Below are 27528 nucleotides of genomic sequence, written 5' to 3'. Positions count from 1 at the left end.
ACAATTAAAGCCACAACAAAATAAATAATAAAATATCTATAAATTATCAAATGAAAATGCAATTATGAAAACAAATGAATCAGTTGCAAAATCAAATACTTTAACACTCAGATAAATTATTAATCATTAAGCCTTGATTGTATGATATTCTGTATCTTAAAACAGTGAAAGCAAAATGAGTCTGAGTACAAGTGGGTGCATGCATGCGCATCTTAATTGTGTGTAATACATATACGTATTTGTGTATAAATGTATATAATGTAAGTCATTCAACAGAAGCAAATGCAGGAGCGGATTCAGAGATATTTTCTGGCAGTCTTCCAAATTATCTTTGTTTCTCCGTTCTTCATTTTTGACTGTCTTCCGACAGAAAAAATTAGATACCCATGAATGTAAACTTGAAAATCTGACCATCTTCCGGAAGATCCAGAAGACGCCCTGAATCCGCCCCTGAAATGTGCATGTAAGATGTGTGTTCAAACATGCCTGCGTGCATGTTCTTACATGCATATGTGTGTGGTTAACTATCTGTAACAAATACACTATCATGCTACATCCAATAAACAAATATCAAATGGCTGTGATCACATCTGAATCAACTTAGACCTGAAACTGACCAACTGACAAAACCTGAAGGTATTTTCTCGCTTAACATTGCCTTACTTTATCCAAGTAGGTTTACAAAACAATGGCTTTGAAATTTCGAAATAGCCTCTTACTGATTTAAATTAGTGGAAGGTGTTTCAAAGAAAAGAAATAGCTAAGAATTGTAAACATACAGAGGTTTTATAGCAATGGCCCTGATTGCTCATTTAAAGTCAATTATACAATAGGCAGTTCTTATCCTATGGTGATATCATTTAGTCCTGCTCATGTTTAAGTTGATTCTGGTGTGAACGCAGCTTGGGTCACATACCTGGTTGTCCAAAGGTGAACTGAGGTGGGGAGACATGTCCATTCTCAAGGCCTACATTAGTCAAGCAAACAAACAACAATACACACTTAAAGAGTCAATACTACATTGCAAGTGGGGGTGGGGGGGGAGGAGACAGAAAGGAGGGGCAATAAAATAATACAATTTTTAGGTTAAAACTAAGGTACACAATACTTGTGAGGCAATACATTTACAATATAATGTACTGTACACTTGGAGGGAGGTATTACATAATAGGAATCTAAAAACGTCAGAATATAATACTGAAACATGCAATATCATAAAAAGGAGTAAAGAAATACAGGGTGGTCCATAAAAATGACCTACTTTAAATTAAGACTGAAAGTAAAATAGGTCATTTTTATGGACCACCCTGTAGGTTTTGGTACTGCAAAAATGATACAGACCAACCAACCAGATAGTTAGAGATACAGTAAAAAACTCAAAATTGTAGTCAGTCCTGAAAATTTTGTCAGAAGACATTTCTCGGTTGATATAATTTTTTCACATTGAACATGGGCCTATCGTTAATTTTAAAAAGTGTGTCACTTAGTTTGGCCATGCCAAAACAGATTGACACACTTTTAAAATATAAATTCAAGAGACAGAATTTTCAAGGTTTTTACTGTAAAAATTTCAGTGGTCAAGGAGATCTTGGGGAACACATTTTACTATATGGATTGTTGAACATTTTACAGGAATGTACAAACTTGATGCAAAGAAAATGATGGAAATTGCAGAGAATTTTTTCAAATAGAAAAAAATATGCATAAATAATACAGAATGATACTTCATAAAAATCTAAACACATTCATACTAACAAGCAAAGATAAAAAGTGCCATTAATTAAAAATTATCAAGATGGACAGCTCTGTAGATGACTACTGTACTAAATAAATATCAAAAGATAAATAAATAAATAAGAATTAAGAGTACAACACATAATACTAATACTTTGCATTAAAGGTGCACAGCCTATAGAAAAACAAGTTGCACATATAAAGTGAGGCCATGCAGTTTTCAACTGAATACTTCACATAAAAGCTGAATAAATAAATAAATAAATAAAAAAGAGATTATTTTGAAGACTTATTAATGTAAGTGATAATAAAAGAAAACTTACAGCTTGTATATTAGGTACACTTGATGTCTTCTTCAGAGATCGTCCTTCTGCCGAGAGCAGTTCCTTCACAGCCACTTCCTGTTTATTACAAAAAAATAAAAAATAAAATGCCATTTTTTAAATTGATTACTTTTCACAAGAGGTAAAACAAACATTAAAATATTTTAAAAATATACAAATTTTATATATCATAACCTGTTTAGAGCTGCTAAGAAAAGTAAAAATTTGAAGAATATTTTGGTAGAAAAATTACATACTAAGTAACGTAATCCACAATATTTCTCAAAAACAGATTACTTCTCTGAAAATAACTAAAACAAAAAAGAACTTATAACAAATAAGACAGCTGGCGATGTCAATGCGATTGCTTTTCTCTGCAGTCAATTCAGTTGTGAGCAATTTCTTCAAGATACTGACCTGTCTTAACTTGTCTAGCAGCAGTATACTTTCCACTGCTGACACGCCCTTGATATATTTCTCGATATAGGACTCTCCGTCTGGCATCCCAGACTCATTTTGAGAGGCAGCCATCTGTGCCAGGGTTTCTCTGTCTTCTAGCTCTTCTGACGCCTGAGAAGACAAATAAATAAATGGTGTTAGACAAAATTACCAATTTATTTTCTTTCTTTGCAAGAAACAGATATTTGCCAAATTTAGAAAGAAATGGTATAACAGAGCATTAAGGAATCGGGTGCTCAAATCAGCTACATATAAAAACATATAAACAAAATTAGGCTTACAATCACTGTCTTTTCTTTTTCAAATATGCTATATGCTAGAGCAACTTCTCATAGACAGCTACAAAAAATTTGTTTGCCTTTACCCACAATTAAACTGTTTACAGTGAAATCAAAACCAGGCATGCATTTTAGAATCTATAGCTTGTCTTGAAATCAGTACCCCCTACCTTTGGTATATTGGAGACAACTTCAAAGGTGATACAAGAGCTGTAGAGGTTGTCCTCTTTCATGTGTGCCGCCGTCAAGATACGCTGCATTGTCTCGTGCTGTAATTAATTAATTATCTATTAAAGCTTAATTTTTACTTCATCTACAAATTACATTTCCCTATAGATGCCAAGTTTATATTGTATAATTAAGATTTATGTCACACGTTGCTCCATTTGACAATATATCGAAATGCTAATTTATATTGCATTTTCTTTTTAGCTCTTTCACACTACTGGTCAAATGTTAACTTTTTTTAAACAGTGAATTTTTCAAAATATTTCATAACAACATAAAAATCTTATGTTACTAAAAACAACAAACTGACGTGCTATACTTAAACCTTTTTACCATCATAAACCTTACCCCTTTAAAATAATTGATCCCCCCTATCTTTTTCTTCAGTTTATTGGTAAGACTCTGTCTCTTATATACACTGACGCATATCCTTTTGCGTAGAATTATATCTATTGGTGCTGGGTGACTTAGGCGAACTACAACCTTGACGATAAGGTACACCAGTTCGTTGTCAGGGGTGACCCGATTAAGATGAACAGATTCGTGAATGGAGGAATCCCAAGATGCAATGGCACCAACCTGTAATTACAATGACAACAGAGGAAATCATAATACTTTACCTTAATCGAGATCTATATATTAGTTGCATATGCCAGTTACAATTCAACTTTTTTATAGAAATAAATGTGTTACCTGTTCACATTCATGCATTCCCTATTTCAGTGTGCTACCATAGTTATTAAAGTGATGCTCAAATCTTTAAATTAAAATCAGGCAGAATAAAAAAACAACTCTTCTGTTACATTAAAAATGAGTTGAAAATACAAGATCAATAAAAAAATAAATAAATAAATAAACCCTTCCGAAAAAGTCCTACAGGATTCTATAAGATTCTATAGGAGCCTATAGAAAACTGGCCCATTTTTCTATGAGCTCCTATAGGATATTACAGGATCCTAAAGGACTTTTTCATAAGGAATAAATAAATAAATAAACCATACATCCTTGTCCAGTGCTTTCAGTATTGGCAGTTCAAAGAACTTGGAGTCAAACTCCTTGGGTAGGATGGAGTTGACGCCAGCGGCGTGGATCCCCTGCTCTGGCATGGTCATGTCCTCAGCTATAGTGGGGGGGGGGAATAGAAAATAAATAGAATATCAAATATACATAGATAAATACTCTAGCCTAGTAATTTGTCTATTACAAGAGTGGTTCAATTACTGGAGACTAAGAACTAAGTTTTAGCACTACAAAACTCACCATTCAGGTCCAGAAATATCACAGGTATATGGTTCTCCATGCCCCAAGGTGGGGTCCTAGAAAAACAAGAAAGGAGAACAGAATAAAGAACTGTTGTCATTTTCCTCTTATGACAAGTTACATAGCTAGTTCTACCCAAGCTTTAGCTAACATTATTATTATTTCCGCAGTTTATGGTCTAGTTTACTTCAGTGTAGCTGCCTTTGACCTCTTACAGGGGAATCCTAAAACAACAGTGTCAAATTTAGATGCCAGCATTACTCCCTCTTTTTCCCTCTCAACACTACTATTCTCAACCTTGTTCTTCTCACCCCCCTTCCCCAATACCTTACTACCCCCACACCCACCCCCAATACTTACCAGTCCAGTGGAGCCCCAGGAATGCCACTGCCAGGTTCAGGAACCAGAACAGTTCCCCTCTCCTCTGTCAGAGCCTGCCACTGGTTTAACAGGTTCTGCTCTCTCTCATTATCTGCATCACTTTTATCTGCAGTATAAAATGGGTAATTCTGAGTGAAGTATAAAAACATTTGAACCTATTGTGCACTAGGTAAAAACTATCATTTTTAGTAGAAAATAAAATTGATAATTTGTCATAAAAATTAAACTATAAACATTAAACATAAAAACATCAATGTTAGATCTTGAAACTGTTCACCATGAAGGATACTCAGGTCATCAACCTAGGTGCTTTAAAATTAAATATGGATTCACCTTGAGTCCTACTTTATATTATCTGGGTCTAAGTTTGTGCCATTGAACACGGCTGAGAAGGAGGAAAAATAAATAAATAAATAATCAGCCTGGGTGCTTCAACATTAAAGATAAAGAGATAAAATGTTGCAAAAAATACCACCACCATCATCATCATCATCATGAGACTCACCTTCCTTCCCAACCAACTTCTTAATCTGCTCGTCCAGGTACTCTCTCCGCCTGTCCAGAAGTTGCGTCCACTTCTCTCGCAGTACTTTCAGGTCCTCCTCCTGGTAACTGTCCAGTCCCTTCTGGAGCTTGGACCTGGCGGTCACTCCACCCATAGAGATCATAGTGACCGCCTCACAGATGATTGGCAAGGTGCCAGAGTCGGGGACTGGGCGTACTTTGACTAAGACTCGCCGCGATTGACCCTAAGATGGAGAATTGAAAAAATATTAATATTTCAGGTCAGTTTGTATTGTTTTTATGAAATATTTAGAAAAACATGTTAAAATACAAACTGTATGTTAACCTGAAACTCGCAAATTATTATTATTATTTACAATGAACCTAAGGAAGTCCCTCTCTCCCCCACCTGCCTAAATCTGCATTCTACTCCAAAGACTCCAAAAAAAATTGACCTAGGTTCGATGTCATTTCTCAAGTTGGGTCAACTTGAGCAGGGAGGGGATAGGGGTACTAAAAAGGTCCAATTTTTCAGAAAAAAATGGGTACGTATGGCCTGATATATGTGATATTAGACCCCCAGGCTCATTTCTCTGACCAGTCTCAGCCTGAACATCCCCTGCCCCCCCTCTACCCCAGAGATCCCTTCCATTCACTTGCCTTAGTAAAGTTAGTTGGAACACCCTTCCAGTGAGCACCCCCCCCCTCCCATACACACCCCCTCCACACACCCCTGTATTCTACCCCAGATACTCTATAATCTTACCTGTCTCAGTTGGAACACCCCTCCAGTCAGCACCTCAGGTTTTGGCATCACCTCTACTGGCGTGTATGATCCCTCCTCGTTCAGCTCGTGAATCTCCACCCACATCTCCAGCTTACGAACCAGCTCCACCCACCTGGGAGATAAACGGGGATTGTTCTGAAAATCTTTGCCTTTATTGGTTTCTTTCTGGTTCATGTACTGGATTTATTTTGTATATTTTCCTATTTTTATGCTCTTTTTTATCTTAATTCTTTTCTTCATTATTTCAATAACTTTCTTAATTTTTGTCTCCTCTGGTTTATATATCAAAGTTATTTTTCATTTTTACTTTTCACTTTTTTCCTTTTAATTGAATAAATAATCAAGACTTTTTTTAATGTTTATGAATTCCATTTCATAAACAGCACCCTCCTTTAAGAAAATTCCCATTAAAATTTCATTTCCTAAACTGAACCCTCCCTTCTTAATAAAAAATTCCCAATCAAAATTTCACCAAGTCCACATGATCTCACCTGTCTGCTAGTGACCTGTACTTGGCTTGGACACTGTCCAGTGTATGAGATGGACCTAGGAACCCAGTGCTCCTGTGGCCCCACACCTCAATGGACAGCGCCCCCTCAGATGCATGCTCTATAAACTCATCTGATACGTTTACTTTAAATTCCTATGATAAAAAAAGAGAAAAGTAGGTAAACTAGAAAGCAATCCAGACCCCAGAGCTTAATATCATTTTTAAAATATAAGGAGACCTGATTCAGTTGAAATTGTGATCACTTCTTAATCTTTAATACGTTGAATGCAATAAAAGGTAACAACAATTATCCAAATTCACTTTGTATATATTTATATCCTTTTAGACATTAAAAATAGTTTCTTACTACAATTTCACCAAAGATGTGCTCATATCTACAATAAAATCAAACGTGACACTTCACTTCAAATTTTCAAGTTATCAAATTTCTCAACCTCAGACTAAAACATACATAAAGCAGAAAAAGTAGAGATTCTGCAATACTAAATTTTATTCAGCATCTTTGTATCTACTCACTCTAACATGGTCAAACTTGACCGTTATTCCAGACGACTTCTTGTTAGAGTTGTCTTCCTGGTCCACAATGGGGGCTACAACTATGGGTTCAGGGTGTCCCCAAAAGTTGTACTGGCAGAAGACAAAGTGGGAGAGATGAGGGGGGATGCCCCTCGCATCATGAATATAAACCTGAAATAAATAAATAAAATAAAGTTATGAAATAAAGTTATGAAGATTACAAGACTATAGACTATAGACAACTATATCCCGATAGAAGATTATAACTCGGATAAAACATGCAAATGTTCTATTGCTGTATTTTTGAATTTGTAATATTTGTATGGAGTTGCCAACATGACAGTACTCAAAATGTGTAGATCTATTGTCTAACGTCTATTTACAATAAAAATACACCTGAAAACAAGGACAGTCCGACCTAAATAACACACAGAATATGGGTGAAGAATTGGCAAGTCTGTCTACATATATATATATATATGCAATCTATCGGTGGTCAGCAGAAGTCATGGTGAAGAAGACCCATCATAAGTCCAGATAAAGAGTAGCATTAAAATTGAAATTTCACTAAATTATCACAGAGAATTGCAGACCAATAAAAGCCTAAATTTCAGAAAATTTTCCTTCGTTCGTTGCCTCCATTTACCTTACAAACCATAGGAGCTCCCAGCTCCATACGTAAAACATGATCGTCCTCATCATCCTCCGTTCTGTTACTCTCGTTGCTGCTCTCTGAGCTGGCGTCAGTGTGACGATTTGCTATAGCACCAGATAATCTAGAGATTTCTACATGAAGTCGACCAGCAACCTGGAAGAATATTTAGACTAATAAAAAATCAAAACTTTTATTGTTCAAATCAGATGAAAGAAAATGAACCAAATATATCAATATAAATGATGAAAACTTTTCACCAATAATAAATTTAGTAATTTTTTTACAAAATCTCTATTTTGATAAGTCAATCTCAATGGCTTTACCCAAAATTTTCAAATTACAAAATGCTATTTGCAAAGTCTCAATTTGTGTTGTACAATTTACAATAAATAAATAAATAAAATATAACTCACCTCTCCTTGCTGGCTTATAATTGGGACCTGATAGTCCAGCTTGACGTCATAAAACAAACACTCCAGGAAGACATTAGCCACTCCAATCAGATTGTGGTTTTCTTGGGACTCGTAGAAAGGATCGCCTCTTGGAACGGGGCCATCCTCCTGCAGAAAATACAACAAAATTAATGGATTAATAAATAAACATAAATACATGAACGCTGGAAATGTTTTTAGGAATGAGAGACAGTGTGAAACAGTCTTTTTTATGGCAGAACTAGGTAATGTAATGTTCAAAAATAACTAGAAGTTATAAAAGTTCTGAATAAAAAATATCATTCTAACACTTCTGACCAAGTAAAGTTCATGTTAAGATTTCAAACATGAGCAAGACTGAGAATTTACATGAAACAAATATTTTAAAACCACCTTCAAATTCTTTTTAATATTATCATTAAAAAATTTGGAAATTAAATGTTTTTAAATATATATGCATATCTATTAAGTTGTTTAAGCTGCAACATCAACAGAGAGAGACTAAAATTTTGTTAGACACCACATCCAGTCTAGGTGGAACAACAGGGGAATTAGACCACTTCCTATGGTTAGAAATTCTAATCACAAGATATACAGACAAAGGCCATTTTTAAATTAAGTCCAGATGACAGGAGCTGACTTGGTTATAATATTTAGACAACTATCCAGATACCTACACAAGCAGACACAGCCATTAACATTATACACTTCAGATATAGATCTAGCAGATGTTTACAAGAACCAAAAAGCTTATGAAAGGTTAGGTCACAACATAAAGAATATATTATTATACTAGACACACATGTAGCAAATGAGGAACTAAAATCTCTACACAACCACTTAGTGCCTTTTAGATAGATACAGTGTAAGTATAATAGCTAGTATGTTAAGACTACATGTACATACATATATCACACAATGTTAAGGGCCAGACATAGCACTAAATATTTCTATTGCTTCCCAAAGAAAAAAACAAACATCAATAAACCATAAGCTACAATATACTGTATGTACTTCTTAGCACTCTGGAAATAGCTGTCACTCAAAAGTTTAGAATTTAAAACAATTAAAAGCATGTTGTAAAAAAATATGAATGAAATGACATCCACATAATTGGCTGCAAAATTAATTTTTTGCATGCTTGATTTTGAATTTTTGTTTCTGCAAAAAATTTTGCAGTCACCAATTTTGTTAGTAATCCTTTGCCAACAAGATTTAACATTAATTTATTACTTCCAAATCAAAATTTTCTAATAAACAATATGATCAAAGAAAAAATATCCAAACCAACAATGTTTTCAATCCCAGGGTGCTTTGAAAAGGAAAAATAAGTAAAAGCATTAAGCACACACACCAAACGTATAACTACCGGATCGCTGACAGAGAGTGGGAGATTTTTGGTGATTCTGTCCTCATACAACTCCCTCATGTCGATTAGTTTGTTCTCCAGTTTCTCCATGCTCCAGATCTGATTAGCATTTCCCTTACGCTTCACCAAGATGGCAGGCTCGCAGACAAATGTTCCTTTCTGAAGTATTGGACAAAAAATCATCTGAGGAGGCTCACAAACAAAATTTCCTTTCTGAATTATTAGATAAAATATCATTTGAGAAAGTAATGTTTGAACAATATCAAAAATTGCATAAAGATGTCTATGAAAAGGGTAAACTCAAAACAGAAATTAAGAAAGTTGATGAGAAGGAGGATGAATCTCAGATATCCTCAAAAACACTAAAATTTTGAACCCAGCAGTGTAGGACTGATTACCTTTCTGTTTGGACTTAAATTTTGTGCTGGTATTTGTAGCGTGACATGGAATTCTGTTTTCTTGGACATTTCTTGGGCCAGTAAATTGGCCTCTCTGACCAAAGAGTTGGCCTTGACCACTTCTTCTTGGAGTTTGGTCAAACTCTGCTTAAATAACTTCTCCCTGGTTGAGATAAAAGAGCAAAATAATATATATATATTGTTTTTAGAGACTTCTGTTATCAAATTAAGAGAGGACAAGAAATATTAATGATGTATTCTTTGTGATTAAGGCCACTATGAATTTCAAGAAACATTTACCCTGCCAATTTACATTTGGCTTTTTAAAAAGTCAACAATAATCTCAAAATTAATATTGATATTTTATGGCTTCAAGACTGAAGCATCTTTAAGTCTAGCACCTTAAAGGAAACACAGACTGCAAATCCTGAAAAATGCTAATTCTATGAAAATTTTGAGGTTAATACTGAAATATCACCAAAAACAAGCAACAACTAATCAACACAAGGGTTTCACGCCTTTTCTCTGCCCACAACAACCAATCAACACAAGGGTTTCATACCTTTACTCTGGCCACAACAACCAATCAACACAAGGGTTTCATACCTTTCCTCGCCCACAATAGCCTATCAACACAAGGGTTTCATACCTTTCCTCTAACCACAACAGCCAATCAACACAAGGCTTTCATACCTTTACAATACAATACTATACAATACATTTATTTCATGTCAGGTATAAATTGAAAGGAAACATAAGCTTTACAGCTATTTGCCGACTGGGTAAGGACAAGAACAAATCTACAATAATGCAATATTACACATGAAGTCTAGTAAGAGTAAAAAGAAAATCTTTCTATAAAGAGTATACAAAAAGATAAAAAACTTTCTACAAAGAATATACAAAAACATGAATTCTATTAAGATAGCAAATTAGAAAAAAAAAGTTTTTTATGGGAAATGTGCAGAATGCTATACCTAAATCAATTGTGAAAAACAGACAATTCTACATACAATGCTCACTGATACAGTTATATAAAATAATGTAAGCATGACATATTATTACACAGTTTCACTTAAAGTTTCACTAAAAGCATATAGGTTACACAGGCTACATCTGCATACCTTTCCTCTGCCCACAACAACCAATCAACACAAGGGTTTCATACCTGTCCTCTGCCCACAACAACCAATCAACACAAGGGTTTCATACCTTTCCTCTAACCACAACAGCCAATCAACACAAGGGTTTCATACCTTTCCTCTGCCCACAACAGCCAATCAACACAAGGGTTTCATACCTTTCTTCTGCCCACAACAGCCAATCAACACAAGGGTTTCATACCTTTCTTCTGCCCACAACAGCCAATCAACACAAGGGTTTCATACCTTTCTTCTGCCCACAACAACCAATCAACACAAGGCTTTCATACCTTTCTTCTGCCCACTGTTGATATTTGGGATGTATTGTACTGGGCGTGACATTCTGTAGTGAGCCCCCTGGTGACAGGAACGGCTGCGATGGCGTCCCAGGTGACATCAACTGATTGCGTAGCATCTGCATCTGCTCTTCGTACATTTGCCTTTGTTTCTCAAGGGCAGCTGAAATGCCATAAAATGTCTTTATTTAAATGTCAATAAAAAGTTTTTTTCTTACTTTTTTAAGTCAGTCAGTTTTTTCATGTAACACGGATTCAGGTCTTTCACTTCACAACAGACATATATTTTTGTTTGATATCTCCAAAAGGGATAATTTCAGTATTTTTTTTTTCAAATATTCATTGTATTTCTGTCATGAACAATTTTTCTTCCACATCATAAGTCATTTTTGTAAGATCTCCTTACTTTAAAAGCAGCAAAATATCAAAAATCAAGTCAGCGTTCCAACTAAAAATTATTAATTTTTCTAAATGTTTTTAGCAGATATGTTCTATAAAACATCTGTGAACAAAATAAATTCACTGGATTCAACCAATATTTATAAACTTCACACAACTGAAAATCAGGGTAAGGTTGCCATTCAAGATATCGAAAAATAATAAAAATGCACATTCAACACAAAACCTAAGAGCTGTACATATCTGGGTGGCCTTCGTTCAGTTTGTATTGAAATCAAAACAAAAAAATTCTAAAACAAATACAATAAAATGCACAAATCAATACTGATCAGAATAAATGGCCTGAAATAGCTCAAGTCCACAAAAATAAGTCAAGGCCACAAAAAATAGGTCAAGGCCACAAACATCGAGTTTCAGGAAAAACTTGCTAAAATCATATATACTACAAGAATTACCAGTGATGCTTTGAATTGTCCTGGGTGATATAATGGGGCCACCTGAAAGTGGGGCATAGACTCTACATGCTGTTGACAAATATATATATGTGATCTATATAAAAATGCCTCCTAAACATACAAACAACATGGCATGCAACATTTAACTTTATCACTTAAACTGTACGAGGAAAGTGCTTTGTGATGAAGCTCAGAAAAGTACCCAACATGTCACACTGACTATAGAGAAAAATGAATGTAACTGCATGCAGTGACATTTAATTACCATATTCTGGTCATCATGCATTAATTAACACATCAAACTAAAATAACAAAACAAGTCGCTAAGTGCAATTTCATGCTATAACACCCTACATTGTGTCAGTGAATTAAAACACAGGGTGCATATTATGTGCACTTTTTCTTTTAAAAAGATCTCTACTACCTTGCTTGTCCATCTCGTGCTGTTTTTCTATGGCACTCATGGCATCCTTAATGGGATCATTGTTCAGTTCTTTCATCATCAGCTCCATTTGAGCAAAATCATAGTCGATGGTTTGGTCGTGTTCATTTTCTGACTCCTGTTCCTGTGACGGGCCTGGAAAATAAGAGATGTCATATAAGATATGGTCTGGTCATTTTAATTTTCTCACTCATGTTCCTGTGTCGGGCCTGGAGGATTACAGATGTTATACAGTATAAAATAAATAACATTTCCAATTCCAGAAAACATATGTTCCATCATTAACTTCATCTGAGTAAGGTGATAATCCACAGTATAAGGTTATATTCATTTTCTTACTCCTGTTTTGTGACATGCAAGCAACATGAAAAAAGTCAATCACATTGTCCTTCACTCCAAGCCCTTGAAGCATAGCGGTTTAGATCTTGTGGAAAACATCCAACATAAGCTCTATCTGAGCTAAGTTATAATCTGTATGCATAACGTCAACTTAATTTTCTTACTCCTTGTGAGAACAAAAGAAGTCATTCACATTTTCCATCTTCTCTAGGCCATAATAGCAAGAAAGTTTATGGTTTTGCAAAACAAATAATTTCCACTGAAACTATCTTGCATTAATGACTGGTCAATATAAAATCTAATGGGAATACTGAGAAGTGAAATACTCTACAGGGAGTTGCTATCTTTCTATATACGAGCGGCCATCTTCTTTATAATTTTCATCTGGTCAATTATAGACAGTGGTCCCACTACTCCGATCCCAGCATCGCATTATTTTGTCATCCATGATACTTATGTCAGAAACATTGAGGGGAGCTTTTACAGAGCTGATCATCTTGCCAGTAAAAAGAGTTGTTTGGGAATTGTGGGTCAATATCATAACCACAATAATTATGGTTCTAAAGCCATCTGGCCAATTCATACAGACAGTGGTTATACCATTCTTGTCATCTAGGGTACTATCGTACAGAAAATTGCAGAAAATTTACAGATCAAAATATAAAATTATCTCCAAATTATAAAGAGGTGTTTGAAGTTAATGAGTCAATACCAAAGCCATAATGAACCTAAAAACCTTCCTAAATGCTTTTATTGTGTTGAAAAGTCTCTGAACAGCCATCAGATTGTATCATTTATCAACTGGTAGACACCAATTGGCTTCTAAAATGTAACATTCATGATAGTGGAGAGATTTTCATGGCAAACAGCACAGTGAAGACGCTGCAAAATGTTCTGTGTTATAGAACAATAATGACAATTTCAATATTACGGGAAATGTTATGTCATACCATTCTTATGTTCTATATATTTTATACAGCACAGGGAAACAGAAATACATTGGCATATTTCAAAGATCCTGGCAGAAATGTTCTGTATCATCTCTACAATCACTAATGGCCATTCCACAGAGTACCACAGTTTACTCTGGGTAATTCTGAGGAATAAAGTTCTCCCATGGGAGATAAATTCCTAGAATGGTCATCTTCAGTTGTGTTGCCAGCAGTAACCAAGGGTCAAGGTCAAGAAGATGAGATTTATGACTAAGATGGTTTTGTCTTCACAATTTATATAAATCGATGATTTACTCTAGTCACAGGTTTCAGTTTAAGAGCAAATAAAAGTATATCTCTTATTTTGTATAACCCTTTAGTTTGGGTTTAAGTCAGCTGTTCACATTAAATAATAATAATAATAATAATAATAATAATAATAATAATAATAATAATGTACTTACTGCTTGCTTGTTTTGGACAGTTGATCCTAAAGAAATGGTTATTTCCCCAAACGATACGATCTCCGTTTATCACTCTAGTCTTCTCCGTCACCACCGAGCCGTTTACGCAAGTTCTGAAACAAAAACAGGAGCGCACGTGAAATAACAAAAGTATAAAGTTTGACATTTCATCATTTGCTGCATTTTCACTTGACGCCCAGAAGATTTTCCTGACTTTGGAACAGCTAAAAATATAACAAAAAGAATCGATGACAGAATCACATTAGCCCATTCAATTACCCATTTTTACGGTGAAGGTGATATTCTAAGTTTTTTCCGGCTCTCTTTAATGGCCTTAGAATTGGAGCCTTGGTTTCTGTCATTATAAAATATAATGATTTGACATCAGTGGAAAACCAAAAAAAAAAAAAAAAAAAAAAAAAAATTGCATCTCCCCCACCTCCAAAGTGATCAGCGACTGCTGTTCACACATTTTATTATACTAGTTAAAAATAAAAACAGAAAAAACAGCTTCTTATTAGGGCTGACAAAAATTAAATATCAAATCTCTTTAATTTATAAAAAACAACCAGTAATGATGTCGTTAAGATAATTTCTGGTCTAATTTCTTTGGCCATATATGAAAACAAAATTAAAACAAAAATATCAAACTGAAAAAAAGGGGGAAAATATAGGCCTTTATTATAAGCAAACAAATCCCGAGTATTATTTCTATTTGTTAAATGAGATCATAAAAAAAGGCCCTTAATTTTTCTCTGAGCTGGTCAATAACATCAAGATCAAATGTAACTATTTAGAATGTCTAATATTTTTTTGTTTCTTGTCCTTTGGCATTATGGGATTTTGCATCGCTGCACCACAACGCCTACGAGGTCAATCAATGGGTCGCAGAAACCAAAGGCCCAGGGCAGCAACATGATAGACCAATTTTCTGAATGTTCCTAGACGGGAAAAAATTATTGTTGACTTTCTGTCTGCTCTGGTGGCTAACAAAATCACCATCTACTTGTGATGTTCACTGGATAATATGCAGAGATGCTTTAGTTTTTAAACATGAAAGTACAAAGACATTTTCTAAGACTCAACGATGGCTACCTTGGTTTATTATGAAAGGTCACATTGACAGTACAGTTATTACTCAATCTTTTCAATGGGGGAACATTGTGAATTTTACAGAGAATTTTACAGGATTTATTAAGTCATAATTTCATCAAATTAAAACATTCCTATTGATTTGTAGCATCAAAATTAAAAAGCAGGCTACTCTATAGCTGTATTCTATGCAGTAAAAGCACCACAAATGCCATATATATATATCTGTGATTATAAAATTATGCACCTGAAAGTTTGATAATTTTTGCCCATTGAAAAGATTTACCATGGAAAAGACCAAGTATCAAAAATAAACTTGGCAAAAAAGGATGGATACAAACTTACTGATACAGACACTGACAGGTCCAATAGCCATAACGCCACAGGGCTTTTAATCCCTTTAGCAAGCTCTCTTCTTACTGTATAGTTAATTAAGTGACAGTGTCTAGTTTAGGAAATTCTCTTAAGTAATAGCCAGCTGGCTATTAAGTTGTCAATCTCTCAAAATGTACCTATACAGAATTTATTGTTCGAAATAGCTCGGTTATGCCAGGATCAGTTTATGTTAACCGTTACTGAATTGGAAGATAGGAGTCGTGAGCTGACCGTGCCTAAGCGTTTGTTTTTTGGTTTTAACATATACATCTGAAGTAACTGAATAAACTGATAATTAGCATGGCATAAGGTGGGTTCTGCAAAAAACTTAAAGTATACCTTTCCACACGAAAAAGGCCTTCCATTCTAAAAGTGAACATCATATGAGGGACTAGAAATCAATGTGTTAACCATATCTAAAAGGATGTTTTCTCATTTTTCCCTTGGAAATACATAAATTCTACAATGAATTAAATATCATGGCATTCCACATCTGTGCCCAGCCATTATGCTAGAAGTTTCTCCTGTAACAACAATTTACCCTGATGGAAAGACCAGAGGGAGATGCTGACATGTTCTCTGGATTGATTTAATCAAATGAACAAGTGTATTTAAGAAATTGTTAAGATCTCTTTAATGCAATATGTACATAGGGAATATACATAGGGAAGACTTAAATATTGGTGATAATTGTTTTTCATGTCTGTGGAGTATGTACTGTATTTTGAAGTCCAAAGTTAAACTGTTGACTGATGTACTACGAGTTAAATTCTAATTTTTCAATTTCATTTGAATTAAATTTTGTTCAGTTTGCTTTAAACTAATCATTCAAATTTCTGAATTAGAAAATAAAGCAATCTGATTCAAAGTTTTGCATGTGGAGGCAAAGTCCAAAGACAGGAGTTGAAGAAACATGTTTGTAAAAACAACTCAAGAAGCACCCCTTGTGTCTTTCTAATCTTTCTGGTCCCAAATTGCACACATGAACAGCTGCACACGCACGCACACACACACACACACACACACACACACACACACACACACTAGTTCTTATGCTGACCTAGGGAATTCAGAGAGATCAATTGGCAGCAAAATTAAAATCAAAATATATTTATTGAAATAATTCAGAACTTGCTAAAACAAACAGCAGTAAAAACAGGATATAAAAAGCAAAATATTTCCGAATGTTATCTGAACTCTGGCACATATGTGCTGATATTGCTATCAACAACAAGAAATCTAATTCTATACTCATGTCTTTTTCTTTCCATAAAGATGATTTTTTTTCAGATAGCCCCCCTCCTCCTCAAAAAAAAAAAAAAAAAAAAAAATCAGAGTGGAATGTTAGGGCAGAAACACATTTCATGGAAGGTGGAAAATGGAGATGTGTTTGGTTTTTACCGTTTTGTTTTGAGAAAGTGACATGGGATATTTAGAGAGTCATGAATATTCTTTGACTGGCATCTACATAAACATCAATGCAAAATTATTAAAACGTGCTGAAAGTTGTTAAAAACTTGTTCAAGGACAAGGTGATGTCAACATATATTTGCTTTTAAATTATCCAAATGTCAAACATCTTTGTAAACAAAATGACAATATAATAATAATAATAATAATAATAATAATAATAATAATAATAATAATAATAATAATAAATACACTGCCACTGTAGGTCATAGCACCATATTAAAATGTCAATTTGAAGACAGTGTCCGTTTCAATTTAAGTTATGACACTCAATTTTAAAGTATCTGTCCAATAAAAAAAAAAAAATTGAATATGCAAATCTGTTGCCTCACCTGGCTCCCTCTATTGGTGTCAGGTAGACATCTTGGTTCTCAAGGTCAAGGACACAGTGTTCGGGCATAATCCCCAGCCCCTGAAGCTGGATGTCTTGTTCAACAGGAGCATCGGCTCGTCCCACTAAGGTGTGGTCCTAGAATGATATTAAAAATTGGGTCACAGTGGCCTCATTTTGAAAGGTGAAGGTCGTAAGTTCAAAAGAGCATTACTGATCCAGTGGCATTTGCTCAAGTCCTGAAAAGGGTTATAAAAATTAATAAATTTCAATAAAAATAATGTAAAAAAATTTTTAATGTCCCAGTTTTGACAATGTCAAGGTCATAAGTGTCAGCTGAAGGTCAAGGATAAGTGAAAGATAGATTGTTGTATATGAACTGCTAGATGCTTTTTCCAACTGTTAAGTATTCCTAAAATACGGTGAGTCCTTGGTCCCATATGATTAGTATAGCTTATGGTTAGCTAAAGTACGAGTCATTATTTATGGGGAAAATAAAAAGTCAATAAGTCAAGGTCAGACCTTTCTCAACTGCATGGATAAGAACAAACAATGCTAGCTGTGATGATTGGTACAATTAAGTTCTCTACTCAGTATGGGTAAAAAACCAATTTAATTAAATATTAAAGAACTTAGCCCTGACTTTTCTGATATAATACGACCTCTTGTGTGCCTACAAATCTGAACTTTGTCGAACATTTCATTTACACTCCAATACATCACAAGTCATTACTCAAGAGTTGAGATGATGGAGTGCAGTCCTAACACAGAGTTCTTGATTTTACTAGACATTAATTTGTTTTATATTGATTCCGGCATATTTATGTGTTATTTCAACCCCAAACCTTTGCATTGTTTTCTCTCTCTTTCTCTCTCTCTCACCCTCTCTGAGACTTTCTCTCTCTCAATGAATTCAATACACGTTGACCTTTAATGAGCAAATGTTTGTGAAACTTTCACCAAAGACTATCCCTGATGGCAACATTTCACCTAAAAAGCTCACTTTCCACCTAACTTTCTTGCTTATATATATACTGTCATTCTAACAGCATAATTCTAGCATAAAAGTAAACTTAAATTTAAAAGATGTCTAATTTTTTTGTTTTCTAATCCTGCTTTCTTTGCTTCTAAGCTTCATAAAAATATATTCCACGATCAGATATATCGCAAACTTGAAATCAAAAGCAGTTTTTTCTTACAACCTTTCTCCTTTTCCTTCAAGAATGGATGTTCTATGAAGCTGTAACAATATCCGAACTAATTTTCCCTCCACACAGCCATAACAATGGCAGCATCAGATAAACAGTACACGTTTACATCAGCGACAAGAAAAATCTGTATGCCAAACTGCTTCAATGAGGTATAATGTTTCCAGTTTCTAGTTCCATCATCATCATTACATCACAAATATCAAATAAATGTTTCTGAAGCATGTACAGTTACCAGTTCCTAACACACACACCAATCTACAAAATGGACATGTTCCTCAGATTAATTCAATTCCCTTAATCCAGTAATACATGAATCCTAATTTAATCAAAGGCAACCACTAACACACGATTGTGTTTAACTAAGCTGGAACAGTCTGCATATGTAGGGCCTGTTCAGAACCAAGTTGAACCAAGGACTAACTCATCCATGGATCAAATATGGTTGACCCATTTGAAAACTTTCTGCCTTATCCCCTAACGGATTCTCCGTAGGGATTACGTGACAAGCTTTCAAGTGGGTCGGCCATATTTGCACCCCAGATCTGTTAGTTTGTAGATCAGTGTGGTTCTCAACAGGCCCATAGACCAAATCTGATCAAAAACTCCTGATTAATAATCACAGCTAGCCTGCAAGCAGAGATGATAGGATTTCGGCGTGCCATAAAGCACATATACTGCTGCTCCTATTTAGTGAAGTCATTACACTAATTTATTAGCTTGTATCATGAAAATTCTGCCAATTGCCAAGCTGCTCACATTAAAATAATCCGTTTTCCATGATAATGATCAAGACACAAGGACTTACATAGACAGTGCTATGGCTTTTCTAAATAAAAAAAAAAAAAAAAAAGAGACAGAATTTGCTGGAGAAAACATTTAAAAATAACCAATGTGTTACTCGATTTTGGATTGAATCTAAAATATTGTCCTGCTGCATTTTAAGGAAGAGTGTTGTAAACAAACAGACAAACCAACAAACAAATAAATTAGTAAAAAAAAAAAAAAACAAATAAATATTTAATTAATGCTTGACCAGTGTTATTTGAATGACTGGACAATGGTGGTAAAAGCTCCATTTCGGGCCAATAGATTTAATGTGACTAAAACTTTTATCTTTCCAACAGATTAACTCAAACCTCTGGCAGATTAAGCCAGATGACCCAAATATGATATTTTTACTGAATTATCACCAACATCAGTAACTGACAGTATTTTTAAGACTGGTGATAATCAATGGAGGTTTCATGATTGATAGCTCTCTATTAAGTAACAACTGTTTCTCTATTAGAGAACTTTAATGTTAAAAACTCTTGCCTGTTTCAGCTATAACAATAATATTCATAGAGGACAACTTTTACTATATGAATGACTTAACGCAGTACAAAAACACCTATAACAGTTAAATAACTAAAGGATTCAATATGTAGGCAGTTGTACAGTTTGTCAGTAGCATTCTGTAACTTACTGAATTCCCAAATACAGAATTCATTGTAAGCTAACTGTATAATCATTGAAATTACACAAGCAACCTTATTTCTAAGCTCTAAGAAATACGTTTAAGTTCTTAAAAAGCAAAAATGCTTATGCCGCTGTTTTGTTTCAGTAGTCACCTTCAGTTATATTGTCTGTCTCAGTTCTGATCTGTGAAAATGTGTTACTAAAGTTGTCCTTATTCTGACTTCTCCAAACAGAATGGCAGCATCGTCCATCCAACTGCAAGAAGACCACAACTGACCAAGAAACAGCTTCAACAAGATTTCCTCTTTCTCTCCAACACCATATTTTAGGTGCAGTAAGCACAATATGGCCACTCATTTCCTCCTTCTGACCCTTACTGTCTGAAAACCAGATGTCTGAAAACTCTGACCAGTTGTCAAAATGTCTGCCTACCTTTACTGACAGCCCTCTATTGTTTATGTATTGTATTTTTAGCATACATTTCCTGATACACACCGACTGCTGTGCTCAGTGATAAAATGTCAGATCTTCTTAAAAAGCCATTCTCTTATTTGTTTATCTATTGATTCATTTTTTATTACCATTATCTTCTACAGAGATGGATATTACACTTTTTTACTCAAAGAAAACAGTTGTCACAATACTGTTTGCTGCGCTCTCTTTGTTAGCAATCAAGGGCATTTCAGTACAGTGAATGAGGAATGACAAACTGAACTGTAATCAGTTTTTAAAGATATCTTTTGGTGGACTTTTAATAGCGATGAAAGAACTTACTTCTAATTTTAGATGCTTCAAATCATCTCAATTTCCATTTATTTATTTTTTCAGATTGTTACATGTATCTATTGACCATATTTGCATTTTAGACCAACAAAAAAGATTATTATTTACTGGTTGCTTGCTACAAAAGGTTAACTTTTCAACAGTTTTGATATTGTCCTAAAATGATTTGAATCCTTCAAAACATTAAAAAAATATACTGATTATCAACAAAAAATAAATATTGAAACCTTAGATATTAAGTTTCTGAAGTTACACCATGTAAGAAAACAATTAAATCCAGAACTACCCATACCTTCACTTTCCTGCACATCTTTAAAAATGCTTTCTTCAAATTCTTCATTGTAGCTTTCAATATATAAATGTCGTCACATCTCTTAGACTGGCACAGTCAAAAGCGGCAATTTTTTCCTACACAAAACTTTTTTCAGCAGGAATTATACATATTTCAAAAGATGTACACTCCATCATATTCCTTCTGACATGATAATGTCACTGTTCGGAAAACCCATGCATTATTGCATCTATTTACAACATATTGTATGCTCCCAAGTGGACAAGTCTGGTTCATCTGCCGCCAAATCCTAATCCTGAATTTGGTATTTGTAGCAAGGGTATCCCAGAAATTCAATTTTTACGCAAATTCATGAAACACTGAACCATATCAGGAAGTCTGGTCTGTCGGCACAAAGATGGAACTGCCATCTAAAAATATATATGCATTTCAAAAAAAGTTTTGTTTTTTTTTTAATCTAGGGTCTGGTCCAACAGAAAATGAACTACTGTCCAATCTTATCAAGATATCCAGGAGACATGTTGCCATATTTCTGATCCAATGATACTCTTGAGTTTTCAAGTCTCCACGTCCATCTTGTCACACGACACAAGCTATCAACTTTTTGGCCCCACTGTGTCCCAAATGGGTTGACAAAGATCGAAACAGCAAAATGGAGTATTTCATCACTGTCATATAACTGTATATAGATGTATCCCTGGTTACAATATGAGAGGATTTGTCTCCTAGTCAAATAGGCAACTCATTAGAGAAATTTCACCCATTTCTTCACACAATTTTTCAATTTTGCTTAAACAGAATGATGAACATGTCCAACTTTTCGCTGAGGTTTTAATACTTTCAGCTGTAACACCATGTGATTGCATGGATATCTTTCCAGTCAATTCTGGTAAAATAGAAAAATCTACATGTCAAACTACATGTATCTCATCGAAATTTAATGTTCTCAGCTATATCATCGTTCCCACATACGTAGCCTCTTTATTGGAAATGAGCTGAAAGCTTTGTGATGGCTCCAATAATAGGTTCCACTTTCCACCTAAAGAAAGCTGTTAATGCTCCAGTCAACCATTTATCTATAATGTTGCTCAACAACATCTGCAGTGTATCCACAAAAAAAGCAGAACAAAGGCAATTTGTCTCCTTGAAGATATGTCTAAAAGCCTATAGAATAAGTCTGATGTATCCAGAACTTTCTTAACTTGGACAAGAAATTGGACAATTGATTCCTTGACCTCAGAGTAATCAGATGACAAAGACACCCACAAGAATACTTGTTACATTCTACATGTAAAATCTCACAATGAAAATCAGTCATCAGCTGTTGTCTGTTACATTATATCTGGTGTAAATTAGCAATTAGTCTGAACACACCCTAAATATTCACATAAAATCCAAGCATTCAGCAATGAAGAAAGACATCAGCAAAGTCTCGAGAGAGCTGTGTTCAATTTAACTCAAGACGACAAATCTTTTTCCTTGGTTACAGCACTTAATCTTTCTGAAAATGTTGAAGCATATCAGCTCAGACTTGAAGACAAACTGTTTTTACGAAATGTCATCGATGTTGTTCAAGCAGGAAAATGCCAGAAGCTACTTGTCAACCGTCATGCCAAGTGAGACAGTTCAAAAACCGCAGCTAAAATGAATTCAATGAATCTGGTTTCAGCTGAAATAAGTGGCGCAAAATGTCAAGCTGAGAGTTTAGTCTCAAAGTCACCATGAGACGATGAGGATTTTTCTCACTGCTGATGGAGAGGTGTAATTCTGAAAAATTGATCAAATCAGCCGCTGTGTGAAAAAAGTAATTATCAGTTCTCAGCTTTTTTCAGGATCTAGGATGTCAATATTGTGATGTAAATACGTTTTCATATTTTCTTGTGGAGAGAGCAAAGAGGCAACAAACTTAGATCTTGAAACTTGAAAATAAAATGTTTCACAATAAATAAATAAATACCCTGAAGTTTTAAGCTACATCACTTTACTTGTATCAAAAGTTGTCTTAAATTTTTTTCTAAATTTGTAGTCACTTAAATACTGCAATTTCTATAAAAGCAGCTTAACAAATGAATTTTTTCACAAGCAAACTATGCCCACTTTTACAGTTTTACTTTTTTTTTACAGAATTTTCTGCTTGATTTTGTTGTTGCCATTCATTTCCTCTCAGACTTTCAGTCTCACTTTGACCCATCAATAATGTAAGTTGTTTTTTCTGTTTCCTTCAATGCAAGTTTCTCAATTAGTCTGCTAAATGTTTCCACTTCCTCCGTTTTCCATCTGAGATTTCTCGCATACTGAAGATCACTCGAATGATTCCTGAACTCTCTTCATTCTTCCTAATCCTCTCATATTTGAATTGACCAATAATGCTAATTATGTCCGGAGAATTAAGTTTCTTCTAGTTTCCACTAAATCAATACTGTTTAGTCTTCAGGGATATATAATTTGGGTTGCTCTCCAATTTCAACATGTTTCTAAATAATATCTGCCCAATAATAACTCCATCTATTTTTTTGTAGTTTATCACTGATTGACCAGAAAATACAAATTTGCAAAAAAAACCTGGTCATTTTATGTCTTCAAAGACAACAATTCAAACATTCAACCTGAATTCCTCTGAATTCGTCAAAAATTAAATCTTCTATACTTCATCTCAAAATGGGAAATGTGCTTTTGATCACTATATATGAACACTCCAAACATGATCCTATGATTCCAGGCTTTAAATACTTCATCCATACTTCAGCGCCATATCACTCTCCAAACTGTATCCCATATGCCCCTGTATCAACAAGACCATCGCCCTGATTCCTGTGGCCATTAACGTGAACCTGACATTTGTAAAGGTATAAAAGTTTGGTTGCTAAAATATAGCTAGTGGATCCGAAACTCAGGGTTACTGATTTTCCGCCCGTCTGCCATGTCGGTGTTCCTCGTTCACCGTATTAACGGCATAATGGAACTGGAAGTAACTTCGCTCTTCAGTTCGTAAGGTCAGAAATTCCCATTTCAGCAATAATCAGGAATCCCAAATGAAGAGCAGTGAAGGTTTCCAACCCTGTATGGCATTGACCAAGTACTGCTGTACGAGTCACTTCCTCCCATTATATTTTTTTAAAACAATGTTTTCCACATCTTTGGCCTCAAAGTCACTCTGCATTTACAGTAGGATATAATTGGGGGTGACTCTAATCCTCTTTATCTGCTCATGAATCAAGAATCCAAATGAGAATTGAGAAGGTTTGAAAACTGGCTTCAAGGGCAAACATCCAGCACTTCCTAGCCACTAGGGATACCATTTAGTCGACTATCTGATCATTTAGCGGACTATCTGATCTTAGCGCCACATATGAGTTGCTGTACTCTAACTTGTGAACAACTCTCAGAGGTGAAATTCTGTATCCTATCTTTGAGTAATTATAAGCCAGTTTTGGCATAATTTTTTTGCCATAAACTAGCATGTTGGTAATTCTTTTAGAGGTCAGTTTGAGAAACAGTAGCACTGATGTAATTTTCATCTTCATTGGCCCTTTGGCGAAACGGCTGCAAAAAGCCTAGACTGAATTGCACTCCTTGGGCATAGATGTACATTTATTGCAGTTTTTAAAAAATATCATCCATTTGCATTTTGTTTTCAGAAATACCATATTTCTGTAGTTTTTGAAAAGGGAAAAGAGAAACAAATCTCTGAATCACATTTCATACAGAAGGTTCTAAAAAATACCCCAGATATGACACTATCTGAAAAGGTCACTTGCAAAAGGAAAGGGCAAAATAGTTATGGCCCCTCTCTCTCTGATAGACCATATCCACCAAATAAACAGCACTTGATATAATCCACTTTTCTGCACCAAGTAATATATTGTGACATAATACAAACAGCTGACATATACACGCCGATATTTAAAAAATATTTTTCAGTTCGCTGATATTCAAACTTATCACAATTTGTCAGATGCTAAAACACATTCATTGACAAGTCGCACGAAGAAAATCAATAGTAACACAATACATGTTAAACAAACACAGCAACTGTTATATCAGCGATCAGTTTCTCATTTCAGACTTGATTTACATTCAAGGTAAAAACTTAGTTACTGGTCACAATTAATTTACGTACGTGTACACCATATGACATGATCATTGGAGATATTCATTTGCAATTTTTTTTTTTTCACAAAATCCCTGTGACTAAGACAGTACATAATTATATACGAATAACATTCCATCAAGTAACACTTGCTTATCTGTGAAACCTGGATGTTTTCTTTTGACAAAATTCCTTTAAGATGTTTTCATATGCATCAAAATATATTTCACCAATAATATTGGTAAGAGTTATGAACCAAACTTCAGACCCAAATCAGGTCAGGTCTTTGGTGTGACTGCACCTTATTCACAAGTGGGATTTTACATTGCATGCCATGAAAAACCACAGGAGAACAACAACTGTTAGAATCTGGAAATCTGATCATTTTTTAGATTTCACAAAACAACTCTAAGCTTTTGGGGATTGCTTTAATACTATTGCTCACTGAACTTTTCATCCCCCCCCCCCCCCCCCTCCAAATCCTACGGCTGTGCTCTTTCCCATTTCTAGAAAATAAAGCATCCAAGAGAAAACAAAAAACAGTAAAATAAGAGGGTGGCATAATTAGTGCAAGGTAAAGCTAGTTTTTTGTGGGCTAGATAATTAATTCTTACTTTTCCATGTATCACAATTGAAGCATGAGGTGACTTCACTGATGCACTGAAATTACCTATTGGCATTAACATAACTCTGAATTTGAAGCTATCAAAACAGATATCAAAATATTTAGAATACACCGATGCAGAAAAAAGTTTTTCACTGTTGCTGTCTGTGATACAGCTTGCAAGATAATGGCAGCAGTGCAATGCAATTAATTTTTTTTATTGCCATTGTCATCAGAGAGAGAGAGAGGGAGAGAGAAGAGAGAAAGAGAGAGAAAGAAATAACCCAACAATAATATCAATTCCCATTGTCATAACTCAGTAAACAAATCAGCCAAAAATGAACAAGCTCATCACAAACAAAAACACTGGATCAAATAACCACCGCCTAAAAAAAAAACAAACAAAAAAATGAAATAGAAAACGACACAAAGAACTCACCCTATCAAGTCCAGCACCGAATCCTTAACCAGAAAAACGCCAGCAATTGACTAATCACCAGCGTAAGACAACAAGTCAATACCTCCTACAGCACCCAGTGTGATGTTAACACTATGTCAACACAGTTTTATAAGAACTCCCAGTCAGTGAGAACTGTTAGCAATAATAACACAGATACCTAATAGAACAGCACACCTGTCAATATACAACTTAACTTTGGTCAATACTTGAAACAAATAGGTGCAAGCATGAGAAGAGGCACAATCGATGTATTATAGACCTTTTTACAGGGCGAGTTCTAACACAGGCTCAAGAAAAAAAAGTGAGGTTTGGAGAATCAGGATATAAATGTTTGTTGTGGCAAAATATAAGGACTGATTTGATACCATGCAAACTCATTTTACTATACGTGATAGCCTCTGAAAAATTCTGCCAGTAGCAAAAAAGATTATTTTTATTGTTGTTATCATTATAATATCATTTTTATTCTTAATTTCTAGGTGAAGAGGCAGTTAATACAACTAAATTTGATGTAAAGGTGTAAAGTTTTTAGCTGCCCAGCAAATTCTAAGTAATTGTCAGATTATCTTAGCCATGATTTTAATTCCAGAAAATTTTTCTACGGATGTTGGAAAATAGTGCTCCTCTTTGCTAGTCTGGCATAGAAAAAAGAGTGTACCTCCTCACTGTAATAAATGCTCATCACCAAAATAAAACCTACATCTAAATCAATTTCAGTAATATATATATATATATATATATATATATATATATATATATATATATATATATATATATATATATATATATATATATATATAATGGTTGAACAAACCAAAAGTCCTGTTTAGAGTTGGTCCAGACAGGTTCGAATCAGGCAAAGCCAGAAAGCCAAGTATAAGTTGGCTGCATTAATCGAACAGAAACCCCATTTGTTTTGACAAGATCGGGAAACACAAGCTTGAGGTCTTCAGGCATACAAATAAAATATTGACTAATACTGCACTGGTCGAACAGACCAAAAATACATATGAGAAATGATACTTCAAAACCCTTCACAATTACTTGTCAGCCTACGAC

General features: G+C 34.6%; 1 protein-coding gene across 7 annotated transcripts in view; it reads right to left on the bottom strand.

Moving 5' to 3' along the window:
- The window catches only part of LOC106157133 (kinesin-like protein KIF13A), a 112275-nt gene that overhangs the window by 12408 nt on the left and 72339 nt on the right, over positions 1-27528 (bottom strand). For 3 of the 7 annotated variants that reach the window (XM_086994310.1, XM_086994314.1, XM_086994315.1), the window contains exons 14-34: positions 17573-17709; positions 14304-14416; positions 12551-12703; positions 12127-12168; positions 11267-11435; positions 9835-9997; positions 9422-9595; positions 8050-8196; positions 7628-7789; positions 6982-7152; positions 6446-6597; positions 5934-6066; positions 5169-5412; positions 4643-4769; positions 4283-4338; positions 4024-4142; positions 3371-3601; positions 2965-3063; positions 2475-2627; positions 2058-2135; positions 917-967 (exon numbers count right to left, since the gene is read on the bottom strand). In XM_086994310.1, the coding sequence (XP_086850436.1) occupies positions 917-967; positions 2058-2135; positions 2475-2627; positions 2965-3063; positions 3371-3601; positions 4024-4142; positions 4283-4338; positions 4643-4769; positions 5169-5412; positions 5934-6066; positions 6446-6597; positions 6982-7152; positions 7628-7789; positions 8050-8196; positions 9422-9595; positions 9835-9997; positions 11267-11435; positions 12127-12168; positions 12551-12703; positions 14304-14416; positions 17573-17709 (2874 nt within the window). The remainder of the gene's footprint in view (positions 1-916; positions 968-2057; positions 2136-2474; positions 2628-2964; positions 3064-3370; positions 3602-4023; positions 4143-4282; positions 4339-4642; positions 4770-5168; positions 5413-5933; positions 6067-6445; positions 6598-6981; positions 7153-7627; positions 7790-8049; positions 8197-9421; positions 9596-9834; positions 9998-11266; positions 11436-12126; positions 12169-12550; positions 12704-14303; positions 14417-17572; positions 17710-27528) is intronic. The other 4 variants (XM_086994313.1, XM_086994316.1, XM_086994311.1 and 1 more) reach the window with 3 other exon arrangements.

Source organism: Lingula anatina, chromosome 8, assembly GCF_051362555.1.
Source record: "Lingula anatina isolate TDL-2025a chromosome 8, LinAna3.0, whole genome shotgun sequence".
Lineage (NCBI taxonomy): Eukaryota > Metazoa > Brachiopoda > Lingulata > Lingulida > Lingulidae > Lingula > Lingula anatina.
The sequence above is the reverse complement of the archived record's forward strand: the minus strand, read 5'-3'. Positions and strand labels throughout refer to the sequence as shown.